The sequence below is a fragment of the Panthera pardus genome, unplaced genomic scaffold (genome assembly GCF_024362965.1).
Source record: "Panthera pardus isolate Hobbes unplaced genomic scaffold, ASM2436296v1 HiC_scaffold_16, whole genome shotgun sequence".
NCBI classification, from domain to species: Eukaryota; Metazoa; Chordata; class Mammalia; order Carnivora; family Felidae; genus Panthera; species Panthera pardus.
In genome coordinates, this window is record NW_026526721.1 from 6,323,168 (window position 1) to 6,342,879 (window position 19,712).

At 46.4% G+C, this 19,712-nt stretch overlaps 1 protein-coding gene across 1 annotated transcript in view; it reads left to right on the forward strand.

Annotated features, from left to right (window-relative positions):
• The first annotated feature begins 9,240 nt into the window (after nucleotides 1-9,240).
• The window catches only part of BRWD1 (bromodomain and WD repeat domain containing 1), a 121,127-nt gene continuing 110,655 nt past the window's right edge, over nucleotides 9,241-19,712 (forward strand). Inside the window, exons 1-4 of the mRNA XM_053903070.1 lie at nucleotides 9,241-9,578; nucleotides 9,689-9,747; nucleotides 9,901-9,930; nucleotides 10,115-10,174. Of these exons, the coding sequence (XP_053759045.1) occupies nucleotides 9,530-9,578; nucleotides 9,689-9,747; nucleotides 9,901-9,930; nucleotides 10,115-10,174 (198 nt within the window). The 5' untranslated portion in view covers nucleotides 9,241-9,529. The remainder of the gene's footprint in view (nucleotides 9,579-9,688; nucleotides 9,748-9,900; nucleotides 9,931-10,114; nucleotides 10,175-19,712) is intronic.

Below are 19,712 nucleotides of genomic sequence, written 5' to 3' on the forward strand. Positions count from 1 at the left end.
TTTAAGACGATGTATTTGTAATGTCCCTTGGGTCAAAATGGGGTGTTAAATTCAGGGCTGTACCAAAATGGCGGTATCGCAGGATGCATTCAGAAAAATATTGGGGTGCTTTGTACTTGGTGGCAGGACAATAAAGCCTCTAGAAGAGTCAGGTGGGAAAGAGGACCAGGAAGCTTTAAAAAAAAAAATCCCCGGAGACCGGCCAAAAAAAGAGCTTCTTCCATCTGTTGGAATCTTTGCTGGCTGTGGATGGTACAGTCTGCAGCCATGGGTTCTTGTGGGGAGTGTAGAAGGTTCTGGAAAGCCATGCTTGACTGGGATCAAGCAGCAGATATCTGTCTCCTGCTTTCTGCAGCTGTCAAAGTTTACTTCTGGGTACTTTGTCACCCAGAAAACTTCTTACCTATGGGTCAAACCATCCCCATCTTTTTTTTTTAATTAAAAATTTTTAAAAGTTTATTTATTTATTTTGAGAGAGACAGAGAGAGAATCCCAAGCAGGCTCTGCACTGTCAGCGTGGAGCCCGATGCAGGACTCGAACTCACGAACTATGAGATCATGACCTGAGCTGAGATCAAGAGTTGGACGCTTGGGGCGCCTGGGTGGCTCAGTCGGTTAAGCATCCGACTTCGGCTCAGGTCATGATTTCATGGTCCGTGAGTTCGGGCCCCGCGTCGGGCTCTGTGCTGACAGCTCAGAGCCTGGAGCCTGTTTCGGATTCTGTGTCTCCCTCTCTCTCTGACCCTCCCCCGTTCATGCTGTCTCCCCGTCTCAAAAATAAAATAAACGTTAAGAGTTGGACGCTTAACCAACTGAGCCACCCAGGTGCCTCAAACTGTCCCCATCTTAATGAGACAACCATGCAATTAGAACACTTGGGGAGTTGTATCGAGAGAATTCAAAGTAGTAGGCTGGTCATTACTCTTTTTTTGTAAAGATAAAAGAGAAAGCTAAAGAATGTATATACCAGCAGTTCCACAGTTATTAATTAGAAAGCATTAGCCACTTGGGACCAAGATCTGGTTCAAGGTAAACTACATATTTTATTTATCTTGTCATCATGAAATCGAGTTTCCGGATTATTTACTGCAAAGTGCAAGATGTTCTCCTGTCATGTTCTGCTCTCTGCAAAGCCTTTATAATTAAATTTTGTGGAGTGTGTGCCCTTTGCAAGGTTAGATTTTGGCATAGCTCCCGCTATGGGCCTGTTGCAAGAAATTGTATCCTTTAGCCGTTGTTGTTACGGAAAATGAAGCTACTCACAAAAAACTGTAATGAACGTGCCCACTTCGTGATAATTCTCGTGCTACTTGTGATTGTGTTAATTTTGTGGTATGTCTTCTGTATAAGTAATATGAATACCTGGCCTGCTCAATGTGCTGGTCTCTGCTGTCTTAAAGGCCAATTGGAAACCAACACATGTCCAACCCACTCAAAGCCCAGTTCTTCCAGACTACAGGCTGGGTCCTATGACAAGAGGGGTTGGTCACGCCTTTCGCTGTCCCGAAGCTGGAAAGATCTGCTGGGTGCAGGAGCCCTAGCCTTGGCAGGAGCGGGTCTATATGAGCTTTGAGGGCACATGTTCGCTATTAGTACCCCTTTCCCCGCAGCTCTGCCTAGAGGCTTGTGGGTGGCTTTGTGTTAGTTTCCCAAGACTGCCTGGCCTGAACATACTCTCCGTGCCATTTAGCCTAGATCACCAGGGGATGAGGTCAGGGTTAATACAGTACCCTTACAGCTAATGAATGTCCTCTCCTTGGAGACCTTGTGGAAGTGGCTGGTTAAAGGCAAGATTTGGGATTCTGGGTTCTTTCTTTCTTTCTTTCTTTGAGAGAGAGTGCACAAGTGAGGGGCAGAAAGAGAAAGGGAAAGAGAAAATCACAAGCAGGCTCCACACTGTCAGCGCAGAGCCCGATGTGGGGCTCAAACTCACGAACCATGAGATCATGACCCAAGCCAAAGTCGGAGGCTCATCCCACTGAGCCACCCAGGCGCCGTGGGATTCTGGGTTCTTAACTGAAACATCATCTGAATTTCACCTCATTACCAATATTCCTATCTTAAACCTTTGGTGGCTCTAATTTTTAAAGTGAAGATTATTTTGCGTTAAACTGTGTTTTTATTTATTTATTTTTTATTTATTTTTATTTTTTATCCTACCGTAGGGCAGACTTGCCTATCAGTAAAAAACAGGGACCAGGAAGCTCTCTCCAGCTTGCAAACAGGGGAGTTATTTCTGCAGTTAGGTGTCAAATGTCATCACAGAAAATGGGAAGGCCTTGAGGTAGGCACTTGGCTGTTGCATAACTAGTCACAGGGGAATATTCCCTAGTGAGATGGCCCAGTGACCTTGGAGTGCTACCTTCTCACCCAGCCCCGCCTTCTTGGAATTTCCCTCCATCCTTTGTTCTTTCTTGTAGATTTCCTCTTGGGCCTGCTCACCTCCCCCATAGGCAGGGCCAGTTTTCCTGGTCTCCTCCTCTTTGCGATCCAGGTTGTGCTTGCTTAAGGGGGAGGTGGGAAAGCCAGGGGTGTGTGCTCTGCTCTCTCCGGTGGGGGCTCGGGCTAGCCCCCCCCCCCCGAGGACATGGGGGCACTGGGTGGCCAGGGAGGAGGCGGAGGCCAGGCTGCTTCCCTGGACGGGACGACCCATTGTCCCATCCGGTGGTCTGGAGGTCTCTCTACAGGAGCCTCCCTTCCTGCTCCTGAACATGCTCTTTTCACACGCCCTTCCTCTCTCCAGGCTCTGATGACTTCTCTCTGCTTTTGAGAGAAGGCAGGAGGCCCACGTTCCATAGGGCCCCTGTGGGGAGAGGTTGCAGGGAAGAAGAAAGCGTCTCTGGTCTTGAGCGAGCTCTATTTCTGCTGGCCTTGACTTCAGAGCCCCGTCTCCAGGTATGTCATGAGCCAACAGGTGGTTGGTGGGCTCTCCACCGACCAAACCACCACACCATCCGAAAAGATTTATGAGGGAATGTTGACAGCAGAAGTATCTCATATTTGAGGGACTGTCTAGTTGAGCAATTTTTTTTAAATTTCGTGTGTACCTACCCTACATCAGGCTTCGTTGTAGCTGTAGAGATACACCAGAGAGCAAAACAGACAGCAAATCTGCCTGCCTTCAGAAAGTGGGAGGAGACAGGTGATCAGCACCAATGATGAGCACCTTTTACAACAGGGTAGAAGGTCAAAAGGGCTGCTGCAGAGACAAAGGAAGCAGGCAGGACAGAAGGGAAGTGGGAGTACAGAGTGGGGGTAAGTTGTATTTTATTTAGGGTAGTCAGGGGAGGGCTCACAGAAAATGTAAACTTTGAGCTAAGACTTAGAGGAGGTGAGGAACTGAGCCACTGGTTTTCTAGGGGAAGAATGTTCCTGGCCGGAAAAACAGCAAGTTCAAAGGCCCCGGGGCAGGGGCGTGCCTGGCAAGTCTCGGGAAGGGGAGGCCAGTGTGGCTGCCGCAGAGTGAGAAGAGGGAACCGTAGTGAGACGAGAAGTCACGGAAGCACCAGACAGGGCGCATCGTGGAGGCCTTGTAGGTCTTGGGCCTCTCCTCTGGGTCAGATGGGAGCCATCTGGGGTTTTGAAAAAGGAAGACATAACTGCCTTAGGTTTTAAGCTGCTACAGGATAAACAGAGAAGCAGGAAGACACTTAGAAAGTTGTTGAGCTCACCTAGGTGAGAAGTGCTTATATCCTAGATAGGTTTTGAAGGTGGGCTCATCAGGGTTACTGATGGATTCCTTGTGCATGTTTTTTTTTTTTCTCCATGTTTGTTCATTTTGAGAGAGAAAGAAAGGATGAGCAAGGGAGGGGCAGGGAGAGAGGGGGACAGAGGATCTGAAGCGTGCTCTGTGCTGACAGCAGAGAACCCGACGCGGGGCTCGAACTCACAAACCCCCGAGTTCATGAACTAAGCTGAAGTCAGACGCTCAACTGACTGAGCCACCCAGGCACCCCTGCGTGTATGATTTTAAAAGAGATAATTCTAGGACTTTTGAAAAGAGATTAACAAGGACCAGAATGACTCCGGAAAGGTTTTGTGAAGGAAGGAGTTAGGGATCTAGGTAGATCCTTTCAAGCTATAGGACAAGATGCACAGAGACAAGGAAGAGATAGGGAAGTAGAGGGGGCTTTAGTAAGGGACACCAAAGCTTGCTGGGCCCCCTCCAGTGGCTCCTATCTGGCTGGGAAGGGCAGCCCAAGTCCTAAAGTCCCGGGGGAGGCAGAGGTATTAAAACCCAGAGTAGGTGGCTGTATGGAGATAGGGCTGTCCCACATGTACTGTGGCTTTCGTTACAGAAACCGCAGCCACCACCAACCTGGGGCTTGGCAGGAAAGTCACTGGGAAGATAGAAGCCCGCCCTCACCCTCCTCCTGCTCGGCTGTCTCCTACTGGGGTCTTCTACTGGACGGCCCATTGGGAGGATGGCAGAGCCCCCCCGAGCGGTGCAGTCAGCTTTCCTGGGGACACGACCGAGGGGAAGAGGGTAGAAAGCAGAGAGAATATGTTAGGTTGTACTTAAGGAAGTGTAAAAGTTGTGATAGGATGAATTGGGCAGGGAGTCAAGGAGGAGACCTTTGAGGAGACTCGTTGGTGACTGAGGGAATGGAGAGAAAAATAATTTTTACGTTAATAGTATCACATGGAGAGCTAGGCATTGTTTAGAGAGCTTTATAGCCAGTTCTTTCTAAAATGCTCACAAGCTACTCATGTTTTCTCGCTATCCCATAGCATTAAATAATACACGTGCATGGGTTAGTGCAGTGTTCCGGATATAGAAACCTTCAATTAATGTTATCTATTGTTGTTATCCCCATTTTAAAGGTGGTGTTTGAAAAAACACCAACTGAACACTGAGCCACAGAGTTTGCTCAACTACTAAGCTCAAACACAGACATATTCTGATTCCGGCTCCCATGTTCCCAAGGTCTTGTCCAATCACTCCGTGTTCTAACACCCTGAGAGACATTTCAAAAGAACTGGTAAGACTTGGGCACAGACACGGGCCAGTGCCTGCAACGTGGGAACACGTAGGGACAGAAGCCAGTGACAGGGAGAGGCAGAAGCGGGGGAGGGGAGGATAAGTGTGGAAGCAATTTGCTGAAGGAGGCAGGGACAAGTAGCATTAAGGGGACAGCTGGTTGGTTCAGATCTAAAGGGAGGAAATGGTCCCAAGGGAAGAGTGGACACTGGGAAGAAATGGAGGAGGAGTGTCAGGAAGCAGATGCAAGGTCTGCTGGTGACTGGGGGCTTATCAAAAACCAGATACCTTTCTTCTTTTTTTCCCCCCCCAAAGTCCTCTGGAAACCTATCAAGATATTAACTCTCCTACTTCTGAGGGATGTAGCTCACAGAAGCCCGGGAACCAACGATTACCAGATACTGCCTGCCTTAGGGAAGCCTTTCAATACACCGTTTTTGTGAAATGAATAAAATGACACAAGTTTCTGCGTGCACTCGATTTCACTTCTGGGTCCTGATGTAGTGTTGCGGAGTCACTCTTCTGTAGGTCCAGTGTCACCTACCCTGCTACGTCCCTCAGAGCTATGCTATTGTGCATACGTTAACAGTGCCTGCTGGTTGAAACAATCGCTGTTAACGTATATTTGCATAAATCTATGGATATTAGAATTTGAAGCAGGTACACAATTTTCTTTGTGCGATGTCCACTGATCTCACTTTTTTTATTCTTTCAAAGTTGGCCCTGACTCTGGTTTGCTCACCATTTTCCAGATATGCTTTTTACACTTAATGCTTTTGCGACTCCCAAGTGGTAACTTGAAAGGTCCGGCTGGATTCTTTTTTTTTTTTTTTTTTGTCTTTTGTAAGATTCTACAGACTTAGGCAAAGAGTTGAATTTTCTAAGCCTCAGTTTCCTCATGCTTAAAATGAGATCAGGATCCACCTCAGAGCTGCCTGTGATGAATGAGATCGTGCGTGTACTTGCGGATTTCCAAGCCCAGCTCTCTCGTGCAAAACCTGTGTGATCTTGCGTTGAGTCCCCTCTTATTCAGGCTCTGATCCCTCCCTAGTGAAATGTGGCGAGGGGAGAGAGAATTCTGCAGAGCTTGGCTTCAGTCTAAGGTAGTTCTGTCCCAGCTGGGATTGCAGCCTGGCTATGTGCCCTGGGGACCTTCTCAGTCTCTCTAGGCCTCCGCTTTCTCAGCTGGGAAGTGAGTACTAATGGCACCTAAGGATCAGTGATGTTCATCCAGGAGAGGGGTTGCTTGCCAGTGACTAAAACGTTGCAGTTCTCCTAGAGCGGAGATGGGTGACAGCATTATAGCTGATGTCACTGGCTGTTCAGATCTTCCAGCCCATGCTTATCTAGCAACTTTTCTAGAATTTAGCCCTCCATATAGCTTTCCTGTGCTGAAACTCAAGCTATTTCCATTTGCCCAAAAGCAAATCTTAGTGTTTGCATTGGGAGTGGCTTGGGTTTAGTTGTGTGTGTGTGGGGGGGGGGGGGGGTGAGGGATGCATACATGCCTTGTTTGGAGACTCCTGGCAGGTCCCCACTGCAGAGCTGACGATGGAGAGTATATCCCCCTTTCCTCTTCGTCACTGGCTGAAGTGGGAGTCAAATCTGGGTCTCTATCACTTGAGAGTTAAACAGGGGAGATATTCTGCCTGTTATCAGAATCTTCGTGTCTCCCTTTCAAATATACCAACGGTATTTGTCATGGACATCAGAGTAGGTTGTAAAAGGACTAGCAGGGCCTTTGCAAAGGAAAACTGTCCTTGCTCTGATGCCTTGTAATGGTTTACCAGGCCGCCCACACCAGAATTGTAGTTTTGGACAATAACCAGTACTTGGGATATACATTCTTATTATACGTTTTGGGGGCTATCTTTTCCTTTTTTAAAAACTCTTACTTTTATGACATTGTTACAAAGGGAAATATAATGGGGCTCAGATGGTGGAGAGATTGGGGGACTCTTGATCTCGGTGTTGTGAGTTTGAGCCCCACGTTGGGTGTAGAGATTGCTTAAAAAGAAAATCCTTGAAACAAAAACAAAAACAAACAAAAACCCCCCAAAGTGAAATATGCAACTCCTTGGGCAATCTTTGAAAGCTTAATGTTCTTTATGTCTTTGTCACTTGCTAACTGGTAGTCTTGGTCATTCTGTCCTACAGGAATGTATGTGCTGTAACTTCAAATCATCAAGTTGTGCAAAGCAATTATGTACCTTAACAATCGAGCTACAGCCTGTATGCCCTATCTTTGTGGCACAACCTTGATCTACCCAGCCCCAAACTTGAGACTTCTGATTCCTCATCTTGCTGACTTAATCTCCAACATATTCCTCATCCTGTCTTTACCTCTAGGTCCTTATAATCATTGCCCGGATGCATCTTCATTTCTTTCCTATTTAAAGGGTTATCTAAGTGGTTTTCCTGCCTCTTGGTCTTTAGTCTCAAATCTATCCTAAAATTAAAAAGCACCCTTCCTGGCTTAGAAGCTCTCAATTGCTCCCAATTTTAACTTTTTTTTCTTGTGAACATCCTTCGCCATGTTAACTTGTGACATCATGGGTCCCATCCACACCTCCAAAGTCAACCCAAGTAGTCCTACTAAACTTGAGTTCCTTAAACTTGAAATGTTTCTTATGTCTTGGCCTTTTGTTGTTCAGATGCCCGGAATCCCTTCCCACACAGAGGCTGGGAAGACTCAAACCTCTGTACCATCCTCCCCCCCCCCACCCCGTCCCCCCCCCCCCCATAGGCAGGTTGGTTTCCTATCTCTGCCCTAAATTTTGTCATGATTTGCTTACATCTGTTTCTCCTAAAAGACACTGAAATCTTTGATGGCAAAGATATGGCTTATTCTATCATGTTTGTCTCCATCACTCGATAGTGTTTGCTGAATTAACGGAGCACACTACCGATGCACTCGTCTAAACATGTTTGGGTTGTTCGTCTACAAACCTATGTAAAACTTTTGCTATTTGGTGTAAATAATTACGAAAACCAGCAGGACACAGTGCTGACTACACGCTAGGAACACACACTAACCCATAGGGTCGTAAATGCTCACCACCCTACAAAGAAGGCAAATATTATTTACAGTTTATGTGTGAAACAGGCTCGGAGGTTAAGTGATTTACTCACACATCTAACAGCTGCACAAGACCCAGGGTCAGCCCCACCACCTGAACCTTATCTGAACCACTACATTTAACCTCCATACGCAGGGGGCAGGTGTGACGCTGAGTGGACATTAGAATGACAATGTACACCCCACTGAGGGTAGGGATATTGGTTTTGCTCGTTGCTGTTTCTTTCGGGCTTAGAATAGGATGCCCTGGATATGCTGATGAATCCAGTTAGGCCAGAAGCCAAGCACGGCAATTAAGAGGCGGCAATTAAGAGGCGAAAGCCCTAGTCCCCCCTTTAACCCCGAATCCTAATTACACGAGGTTCCCCTTTTGTGTCGCCCCAAGTTTCTTGCTTCTCTTCCTCGGAATGGGCTGCTGCCTGTCGGTACTGCCCGCTTCCTCCCACCCCTTTTCCTATCCGGCTAAGTCATCGCCGGCTCCGGGCCGCTTTCCCGGACTAGCGAGGTTTACATCTTCTGCGATGTTCTGCATTTTCCTTAACCATTTCTGTCTGCTGGGTCCTCCCAGGGCTGCGGCTCGGTCTTATGTATCCAACCTGCCGTCTCGGTGGACGTTTGCTGTGCCCTCCAAGCCGGAGAGGGTCCGTGTCCGAGGACCCTCGGCCTCGCGCCCCGCCCTCCCCCCCCCAACCTGTGGCTTCCCCGCATTCGTCCTCCCCCCCACCCCGACCCCCCTGGGAAAGCTTCGGCTGGCCGACGTTCTCCTCTCTGCGGATGGCGCGACTCTCAGTTTCAAGGGTTTCGCATCCTCGAAGAGAGCGATCTTTCGTGGGGGGCCCGTGTGCCCCCCGTTCGAGAAACGTCCATTCCGTGAGCCCGAAGAGGGCGACCCCGCCGGATCCCGCTGCGCGTCCCGGGCTTCTGGGCATCCGCGTGGCGAGGCTTCGTTCCGCCCGGGGGCGCGGGAACCTGTCCCCACCCCCACCGCGCCCCCGGCCGGCCCCCGCCCCGGCGCGCCGCCCGACCTCCGCCCCGGCGCCCGCCCCGCCGCGAGCCCGGCCGCCGCGCCGCCGCCTCACAATGGCCGGGGACCGCCTCACCGCGCGCAAGGATCTCAGCCACGCGCGCTCCCCGCCCCCACCGGCCGCCCGCCCGGGCCCCGGCCTTCGCCCACCCTCCACGTTCCCCTCGCGGCGCCCCTGAGATGAAGGAGAAAGAGGCACGGCTCGCCGCTCTAGTCCCGGCCCCATAGTCGGTCGGACGGGGGCGCAGGGCGGTCGCCGCGCGGGGACTACTTTCCCTCTCGCGGAGGGACTACTTCGCGGAGGCATCGGCGTGGCGGCGCGCACGGCATGGCGGCGGCGGCGGCGCGCCAGAGGTAGAGGGACGCCGGCCCGCTCAGGCCTCGGCGCGGCCTACACGCTTCGCTCGCTCGCTCCCGCCCCGCGCCCCGCGCCCCGCGCCCGGCCATGGCGGAGCCCTCGCCCGCCCGACGCCCGGTGCCCCTCATCGAGTCGGGTAAGACGCGCCGCCTGCGCCCTCCCCGCGGCGCCCCCGGCCCGGCCCCGGCCGCGGCCCCCTCCCCGCTGCCCTGCCCGCTCTTGACCCGACTCTCCGTCTTCCCGCAGAGCTGTACTTCCTCATCGCCCGGTACCTATCGGCCGGCCCGTGTCGGAGAGCCGCCCAGGTGAGTGCGGGCCCCGCGGGCGGCGGCGGCGGCGGCGGCGGCGGCCGCGTCCCAGCCCCGGCCCCGCTGCCGCCGCCTGGGGTCGCGGGTGGAGGGCGTCGGGTGGACCCGGGTGCCCCCCGCCTCCCTAACTGCGCGTCTCGTCGGCTGCAGGTGCTGGTGCAGGAGCTGGAGCAGTACCAGGTCTGTGCTTCGTGGCGCCCGCCGCGCCCGCCCCGCCGCGTCCCCTCCGTGCTCCCTCCCTACCCTGCCGGGGCCACTCGCCCAACTCCCCACCCCAGCCCACCCCGCGGCCCCCCGCCCGGCCCCCCGGCCCCCAGCCCGGCCCCGCGCGGTGGTCACTCGTGTGCGTCTGCTGTCTTTGCAGTTGCTGCCGAAGAGGTTGGACTGGGAGGGCAACGAGCACAACAGGAGCTACGAGGAATTGGTGAGATTTTTGACATTTCTATCCCCGTGTTTCCGAACATCCGCTCCCCGCCCCCTTGTCGGGGCTCTGGCTCTTGGGGTGAAGCGATCGAGCCGTGCTCGGGGGGGCGTCCCGGGATAGCAGGACTCCCTCGGGAGGTTTTGTTTTGTTTTGGGGTGGTGGGTTTGTTTTGGCAGGAAACGGCCCCGGGGGGGTGGCGGGTGGAAGGTGGGGGCGACCCTGTACCGCGGTTTGCGGTGGGGTGGGTCCCCAGGTGCGGCTGCCTATGGTGAGAGCCGGGGGCGCGCGTGCGCGCGTGCTGGGGCGGGGGGGCGGTGCGCCAGCCATTCAGTGAGCTGCTCTCATCCTTCTGTTTTCGTGCCCGACTTGTAACTCGACCTCTGATTGGTCTTCCCTCCTTTGCCCCGCCCAGCTCTTCTAACCACTTGTTCCCTAGGAATAGAATCATTGGTGTCTGAAAGGTGAAGTGTTCTTCTGTTTAGCGTGTTTTTCTTTTCCCTCAGCAGCGTAATAAAAATCTTGCTGCTGTGACAGTATGCAACTCCTCCAGTACTTTTGCCTCTCTGAACGGTACACTTGTTGAATGCCTTAGAAAACTTTTGAGTTTTTATATTGACCTTGCTGTACTTAATGTAGGCTCTACGCAGTTTCTCGTTTTAGAGCAGCATTGGCATAGATTTCAGTTTTCTTTTTATTGTACTTTGTCAACTTTTTTAGTTGCGCTCACAACATAGAGTCCTTTTTTTAAAATGTTATTTAGTTGAGAGAGCGAGAGAACTCGCGTGCTTGCGAGTGGGGTTGGTGGGGAGGGGCAGAGAGAGAGAAGGAGAGAGAGAATCCCAAACAGGCTCTGTGCTGTCAGCGCAGAGCCCAGTTTGGGCTCCATCCCAGGAACTGTGAGATCATGACCTGAGCCGAAATCAAGAGTTGGACGCTTAACAGACTGAACCATTGAGGCGCCCCTAGGTTCGGTTTTGTCCACTCATTTGCCCTTAGTGAAATAAAACATTTTTCAGAAAAATATTTTTGCCAATTGGTGTATTAGGAAAAAGGGTTTCTTAGTTGCCAAGCAATATCGGCATCTTGTATGAGCCATATAACTGATGACCAAACAAAAACTCTGGAAAGATCTTTTACTTATGACAGTCATATTATCTGTAACGGAATTTGGTAGGATATGGTCACCATTCTTGGATTAAACAAAAGGACAAAAAGTAAACGAGGGGATTTATCATCTGCATATGAACGGTTAAGTATCATTGACACTTAAAGTATGGAGTAACAAAGGATTCTGTTTCAGTTGTCAATTTTGTTTACTGGTGTGGACTTTTTATAATTTTTTTTTTAATGTTTGTGTTTTTTGAGAGCGAGAGTGTGTGAGCAGGGGACAGGCGGAGAGAGAGGGAGACACAGAATCCGAAGCAGGCTCCAGGTTCTGAGCTGTCAGCACAGAGTGGGATGCAGGTCTCCAACTCAACAACTGCGAGGTCATGACCTCAGCCGAAGTTGGATGTTTAACTGACTGAGCCACTTAGGCGCCCCGGTTTAGATTTTTTAAAAGCAAGCACTTAAAATTGAATATTTCCAAGGAAGATTTAAAAAATTCAGCATCATGGCAGAGGTTTTGTTTTCTTGAATTTCTTATTTTGATATTTAAGTCTAGGAAATGTTTAAAGGACTATTCATTGTTTTACTTCTATCGATAAGAGAAAATCACTTAAATCTTGAGATGCTGTAACTACTGGAAAATGCACTTTTAAAATTTGTGTATGTTTTTGGCTTCTTTGTTAGAGGTGCTTAAAACCCCACTTTTAAAATTCTGTTTAAAATTATCCTAGTTCTCTGTGGTATCTCCCTGTGATGTGCAATGCCCTGGGTCATGTCTCATCACCTGGCTCATAGGGTCTGGTGGATAATGTCCTTTTTGTCCTTTACCTTCTCCCGCCTCCACCCATTCCTAGCATTAAGTACGAAGGATGAACTTCTTGTGTATAGGAGAGTTATTCTTTTGTCAGAGTAAGTGAGTAGCTGCTAGTTCTCCAGAGTCTGCTCTTTTTTTTTTTTTTAAAGTTTATTTATTTGAGAGAGAAAGCATGAGCAGGGGAGGGGGAGAGAGAGAATCCCAAGCAGGCTCCACACATTCAGTGCAGAGTCTAGTATGGGGCTTGAACCCCATGAACTCTGAGATCGTGATCTGAGTGGAACCACCCAGGCGCCCCTGCTTTTCATTTAATTAAGAAGTATTTCAGATATACACAAATAATAATGTCATGAACCATTTTTGCTATTTTTACTTTGGCTTCTACTTGAAGTATTTTTTTATAAATTACCAGTGCAAATCTTCAAACATAGAAAAATAGTGAAATGAACCATACTACTTATCAACCTTTTGATTAGCAAAGAATGTTGCATCTGTTACCTCACTCCCCTGGGCTGTATTGTTTTAAAGCAAATACCAGACATTCCTTTATTTTATTAGTTAATATGCTGAAGTATTTTAAAGTAAATCCCAGATCTTACATGTCTTCTCTAAATTCTGCATAGCGCGTCTTGAAAAAATCGAAGGGCTATTTCTTAGACCACCGCAGTGCCAGCATCACACACAATCCAAAGAATAATGTTCTTTGATAATGTGTGCATGTAGACATTACACTTAATCTGTAAGTGTAGATCTATATATATGTCTATATGTGTCTAGATCTATATGTCTGGACATTACATTTATATATCTAGTACCTACTCAGATTTTCCTTTTGTTCCTTGGATTTCTTTTCTTTTGTTTTTTTTTTTTAAGTTTATTTATTTATTTTGAGAGCGAGAATCTCTCCGTGCAGAACCCAACTCAAGGCTCAAATCCATGAACTATGAGATCATGACCTGAGCTGAAAGAATTGGACGCTTAACCAACTGAGCCATCCAGGCGCCCCTCCTTGCATTTCTTTTTATATTTAGTTCAAATTGGTTTCAGGCAAGGTCCACGTGTTGTACTGAAGTTACTTTCCATCTCTTTTTTATCTTCCATAGTTTTTGTTCCTGTGCCATTGGTATTCTGAAGACATTTGAGATAGCCTGTAGAACCCACATTCGGGTTTTGTCTGATAGTTTCCTTATGCTTTTTGTTTCTTTGTGTTGTTTAATTTACTCCTTTTTCTCAATAATAGTCCTCATTCTTGGATCAGAGTCATCTGGGGAGCTTTGCAAAATCTGGATGCCCGGGCCATGTTCCACACCAGTTAAATCAGAATTTTTGTGGTGAGGCTGGGTATCACTATAGTTTGAAACCTTTCAGGTGATTCCAGTGTCACTGTTGACAGAGTTATAGTTTATCTTAGACTTGGGACTATGTTATCATTCCAACCCGTACTTTGGAAGCAAGAGTATTTTTGATACTTAAGACAATTGAGATTCTTTATCTCTCAGTACCTAGCCCTGCGTTAGCAGTTGGGCCTGTGAATTCATAAAATGTAGTTCAGATTTTTATGATTTATAGGTGGTGAACACAAGAGAGGAAGAAGGAAATGGAGCTATAGAGTGGGGCCCAGGAGTGAGGAAGGACTCGATTTGTAGAGGAGCATGTTTAAATGAGGCGAATGTGATTCCATAGACTTCGTAATTTAGTAGTGTGCAGTTTTATAGGCCACTGTCTTCCTTAACCAGTAAATAAAATCTGAAAGTCCTTCTATTGGAGTTTATCATTAGGGGATTTATTGTCATGCTTTTTTAAAAAAAATGTTTGAGGGGCGCCTGGGTGGCTCAGTTGGTTAAGCGGCCGACTTCGGCTCAGGTCATGATCTCACGGTCCGTGGGTTCGAGCCCCACGTCGGGCTGTGTGCTGACAGCTCAGAGCCTGGAGCCCGTTTCAGATTCTGTGTCTCCCTCTCTCTCTGACCCTCCCTTGGTCATGCTCTGTCTCTCTCTGTCTCAAAAATAAATAAACGTTAAAAAAAAAAAAAAAAAGTTTGAGTAGCCCTATAGCCCAATGAAGATTTAAAAGTTATTTTTATTTAAATATGCAGTTTATTAGAGTTATAAGTAGTAATTTTTCTTAAGTCTTTAAGTTACAAATCTTATAAATTTAGTGATATTTCTAGAAACAAGTTTATTTTATTTTTTAGTGTTTAATTTGTAATGAGAATTTAATCTTAAGATATTTAACACCACTTAATTGTCTTAAATTTTCTTGGGCATTTCACACTATGTTACAAATCTATGATTATTTCAGTCCCCTCAAGATGGCTAACTTTGTCAAATGTGTTGCCTTTTTTTTTTTTTTTTTAAGTTTATTTATTTATTTTGAGAGAGAGATTCCCAAGCAGGCTCTCTGCATTGTCCGTGCAGAATGCAGTGTGGGGCTTGAACTCCCGAACTGTGAGATCATGCCCTGACTGGGCATGAAATCAAGAGTTGTATGCTTAGCTGACTGAGCCATCCAGGTACCCCTAAGTGTAATCTTTCTAAAATTTAACTTCTGTAAATATATTTTAAATTTACTGTAGTAAATTATTCTTTTTTGCTCTGCCAAACATTAAAAATAGTTCAGTCATTACAAAACTTGTTACTATATCAGAATAACTAATTGGCACCAACGTATCAATACTTTCTTCTTTTTTTCATTTCTTAGTTGTCGATCTTCTTGGGTTATGAATTAACTCCCCAAATCAGGGCGGGGGTGGGGAAGCAGTATTGCCGTCGTGAACTCCCTACTGGATTAGGGAATCAGGCTTAAGGTAAATCATAAGGCTAGACTTGGAATTTGGGTGCCTAGTTAGATAGACTCTACTCGAGTGTCAGGTTGATCCTTTTTAATGGCAAACTTCCTTATTTACCTATTTAAAACAAAAACAACTTTATTGGATAACTGTATTGTAACTGACTCCACTATTTTGTTTTCATTGTGGGATTCTAACACTAACCTCTTTCCTCTGGGGATTCTGCATTTCCTTTGTAGTTGACTATAGCGATTTATTCTATAGGCATTTCATTGATAATTTGGGAACACTTGATGATCATGGCAATATGATGACAAGTTACTGCCTAGCAATGTAACGTTATAGACATTAGAAACTTGGGTTTTTGTGCCGGGTATATGGGCTGTAATCCTGATTTGTGCTGCCTAGCAGGTGTTTAATCTTACGCAGTTTGTTTATTATTTACTTATTTTTTATTTATTTTTTAATGTGAAATTTATTGTCAAATTGGTTTCCATACAACACCCAGTGCTCATCCCAACAGGTGCCCTCCTCAATACCCATCACCCACCCTCCTCTCCCTCCCACCCCCCCATCAACCCTCAGTTTGTTCTCAGGTTTTAAGAGTCTCTTATGTTTTGGCTCCCTCCCTCTCTAACCTTTTTTGTTTTTTCCCTTCCCCGCCCCCATGGTCTTCTGTTAAGTTTCTCAGGATCCACCTAAGAGTGAAAACATATGGTATCTGTCTTTCTCTGTATGGCTTATTTCACTTAGTATAACACTCTCCAGTTCCATCCACGTTGCTACAAAAGGCCAGATTTCATTCTTTATCATTGCCAAGTAGTATTCCATGGTGTATATAAACCACAATTTCTTTATCCATTCGTCAGTTGATAGACACTTAGGCTCTTCCATAATTTGGCTATTGTTGAAAGTGCTGCTGTAAACATTGGGGTACAAGTGCCCCTATGCATCAGCACTCCTGTATCCCTTGGGTAAATTCCTAGCAGTGCTATTGCTAGGTCATAGGGTAGATCTATTTTTAATTTTCTGAGGAACCTCCACACTGTTTTCCAGAGTGGCTGCACCATTAGGCAGTTTATTTAATCTCTACCTCAGTTTCTTGAGCAACAAATTAGGGCAGAATTAGTGCAACAAAGATGATAGTAATTGTATCAAAGCATTGGTAAACATGGGGAAAAAATGGCCTTCAGTGCCCGGCACACAGTAATAATCAGCATTTACAAGTAATGCTGGTAGAACAAAAGTCATGATTGTGTAGCCTGCCCCTTCCCTTAATTTATATTGGTAGGGTCTTAACGAGATAATAAAATACAGTCTCTCTGAACTCTTACGTCTAAATGAATGATACCTGCCACTTACCCCTTTATGGATGAACACAATGTGGGATGGGGCACTGATGGTACTTTGTAGCTCAGTGCTGAATAATGGTAGTGCTGTTGCTACGTGTGAGTCACCCAGCCTTGACTGTGCTCCTTTATTTTAAGCCCTACTCCCAACATGGGGCTTGTACTCAGTATCCCGAGATCAAGAGCATGCTCTACTGACTGACCCAGCCAAGCACTCCAACTGTGCTACTTTGAAAGAGTAGTTATTACTTTGTTTTCAGAGGCTCACCTAATCATAACATTTATTTGCATCTAAGGGACAAGTCACATGACTTTTTTCCTTTCAGATCTTCTAAATACTACAGATTGTTGCCAGCTAGTTCTGTTGGTTTCTGAGAAAGATTGTGGATAATCTCCAAGTGTGACTGTAGAGTTGTCTTTTTTCTTTTTCCAGTTTTTTATTTACGTATGTTGTTAGGTATATACAAATATATAATTGTTATCTTTCTCTTGAATTGACTTCCCCTCTTTTTTTTTTAAGTAGACTTCATTTTTTAGAGCAGTTTCAGGTTCACAGCAAAATTGAGCAGAAGGTAGAGATTTCCCCCTGTAAGCGCACAGTCTCCCTCATTATCCGCATCCCTCAGAATGGTATGTTTGTTGCAGTCGATGGAGTCATATTGACCCATCTTAATCCCCCAAGTCCTTAGTTTCCATCATGACTCTCCTATGTTCACATTAGGTACTCTTAGTGTTGTACCTTTTGTAGGTTTAGACAAAAGACACGTACCCACTAATAGAGTATCATACGGAGTAATTCTGCCCTAAAATCCTCTGTGCTCTGCCTGATTATCCCTCCCGCCCTCTCAACCACTGATCTTGTCCCTGTTTCCAGAGTTTTGTGTTTTCCACAATCTGACTTTTTGTTTTTAATTGGGAAATGTTCTTTATCTCATAAAAGCTTCTCACCCCCAAGTCTGACTTGGCCTCGCTTTACTACAGCCTGCCCAGCTTTCTTTCCATTAGTGATGGTATAGCACATCATTTTTTGTTTTCTCTCCTTTTAGTAAAGCCGTTTCCTCATGTGCTCGTTTCTAAGTATGGTTCCTGTAAACAACATAGGGTTTTATTATTCAGTCTTCTAGTTAGAGTCTTCAAACTATTTGCAATTTAATGATATAATTACTTAAAATTGTGTGAAGTCTACCAGGTACCTGTTTTTATATGTGTTCCATCTCTTTAGTACTGCTCTCTTTTGGATTATTACACTGTTCTTTATTGCTTTCTGGCTATATACCCTTTTATTATTATTTTAGTGGTTACTCTAGAGGTTACAAGTTACTTCACCACTTCCCAAATCAAGAAAGTTAAAACTGTTAGTTGATAACCTTTTGTCCTTTGGACTGTTATGGTATTTTATGTATGTTATGAATTTTCCAGATATTATTGCTGTAGTTTTAAAGTTGATATTCATTTGCTTACCCCCCTGTATACCTTTCCTGGTATTTTTAGTTCGTTCTTGTCTTCCCATTTGTCTTATCTGTGATTATTTTTCTTCAGTCTGCACAACTTATTCTGTTATTTCTTTTAATGAAGTTTTGTTGGCAATGACTTTGGTTTTCCTTTAATTTTCCCTTTTAATTTTTTTGGTCTGAAAACATTTTTGTTTTTATTTAAAAAATTTTTTTTAACATTTATTCATTTTTGAGAGACAGAGTGTGAGTGGGGGAGGGGCAGAGAGAGAGGGGAGACACAGGATCCGAAGCAGGCTCCAGGCTCTGAGCTGTCGGCACAGAGCCTGACGCGGGGCTCGAACTCACAGACTGTGAGATCGTGACCTGAGCTGAAGTTGGGACGCTCAAGCAACTGAACCCAGGTGCTCTGTTATGTGTTTATTTTTAAAGATTGTTTTATTTATTTTTTAAGATTTATTTATTTATTTTGAGAGAGAGAGAGTACAGCACGCAAGCAGGGGAAAGAGAGAGAGAGAGATGGAGAGGAAGAATCCTGAGCAGGCTCTGCAGTGTGGAGCCAGATGCAGGGCTTGAATTCATGAACCGTGAGTTCAAGACCTGAGCTGAAATCAGGAGTCCTAACGCTTAACAGACAGAGCCACCTATGGTGGCCCTTAAAGCTTGTTTTAAAGGTGAAATTCTGATTGGTGTGTTTTTTTTTTTCCTTGTAGCACTCCATATTAAAAAACTGGCATTCTTACTATTTCCCCTTTCAAGATAATGCTTTTTTTCCTGGTTGCTTTTTAAGATTTTCATTTTGCCTTTGGTTTTCAGCAGTTTTACTGTGATATGCTGTAGTTGTTACCTATTGCTGCATAACTGGCTACCCCAAAATACAGTGGCTTAAAACAACGCAGATTGTCTTTATCCCACGGTTTCTGTAAATCAGACTTGCAGGCTCAGCTGAACCGAGTCCTCTCAGTCCCTCTCAAGGCTGTAATCCAGGTGTTGGCCAGATCTGGGTTTCAACTGAAGACCTGACTGGAAGGGTCTGTTTCCAAGCTCACATAGTTTTTGGCTGGATTCAGTTCTTAGAGGGGGTTGGACTGAGAAGTCTCAGTTCCTCCTTGTCTGTTGGCCACTCTCAGCTTCTTGCCACTTGTCCAAAATGGCAGCTTGATTCATCAAAAGGTGAAAGCGGAATAGGCAATAATAGTCTGCTAGTTAAGACAGAAGTCATAGTCTTCTGTAACCTTGCAGGGGAAGTGGTATCGATACCCTCCGTGTTAGCTGTATTCTGTCAGTTGTCAGTAACCTACTCAAGGGGAGGGGATTGCATAAGGTTGGCAGTGCCAGGAAGTGGGGGTCATTGGAGGCCACGTCAGAAGTTGCCTCCTCCAGGCATGTAGGTGGTTTTCTTTGCATTTACTCTGCTTGAGGTTGTCCGAACTTCTTGAACCTATAGGATATCAAATAGTCTCGTGTGTGAAGTTCAAAATGGGGGGGGGGGGGGCACCTGGGTGGCTCAGTTGATTGAGTGTTCGGCTTCAACTCAGGTTGTGATCTCACCGTTCGTGGTTCAAGCCTTGTCTCAGGCTCGCTGCTGTCAGCACAGAGCCTGCTTCGGATCCTTTGTCCCCTTCTACTCTGTCCCTTGCCTGCTTGCGCTCTTTCTCTCTCTCAAAAATAAGTAAGCCTAAAAAAAAAAAAAAAAAAGTCCCAAATGAAAAGAATGGAAGAATGAGGCAGAAGAAGTATTTTGAAGAGATAATGGTTGAGCATTTTTAACATCTGGGGCCTTCTCTGGGACCACTGTTGACTACTTCCTCTCTTGGTTACGGATCACGTTTTGCTTTGTTGTGTATCTCCTCCTCTTTTGAAGTATGCTGGGCTGTTTTGTGTGAAAACAGTAGAGGTTTAGGTAATGTAATCGGTCTCGGTAAAGGATGCCCCCTTTTCTCTCAAGTTCTTAGTGCTGGGGCTGAGTTATCTACGTTGTGTCGTGTTTGGTGGTCTCGGGCTTTGTGGCAGCTGTAGTTGCAGTCAG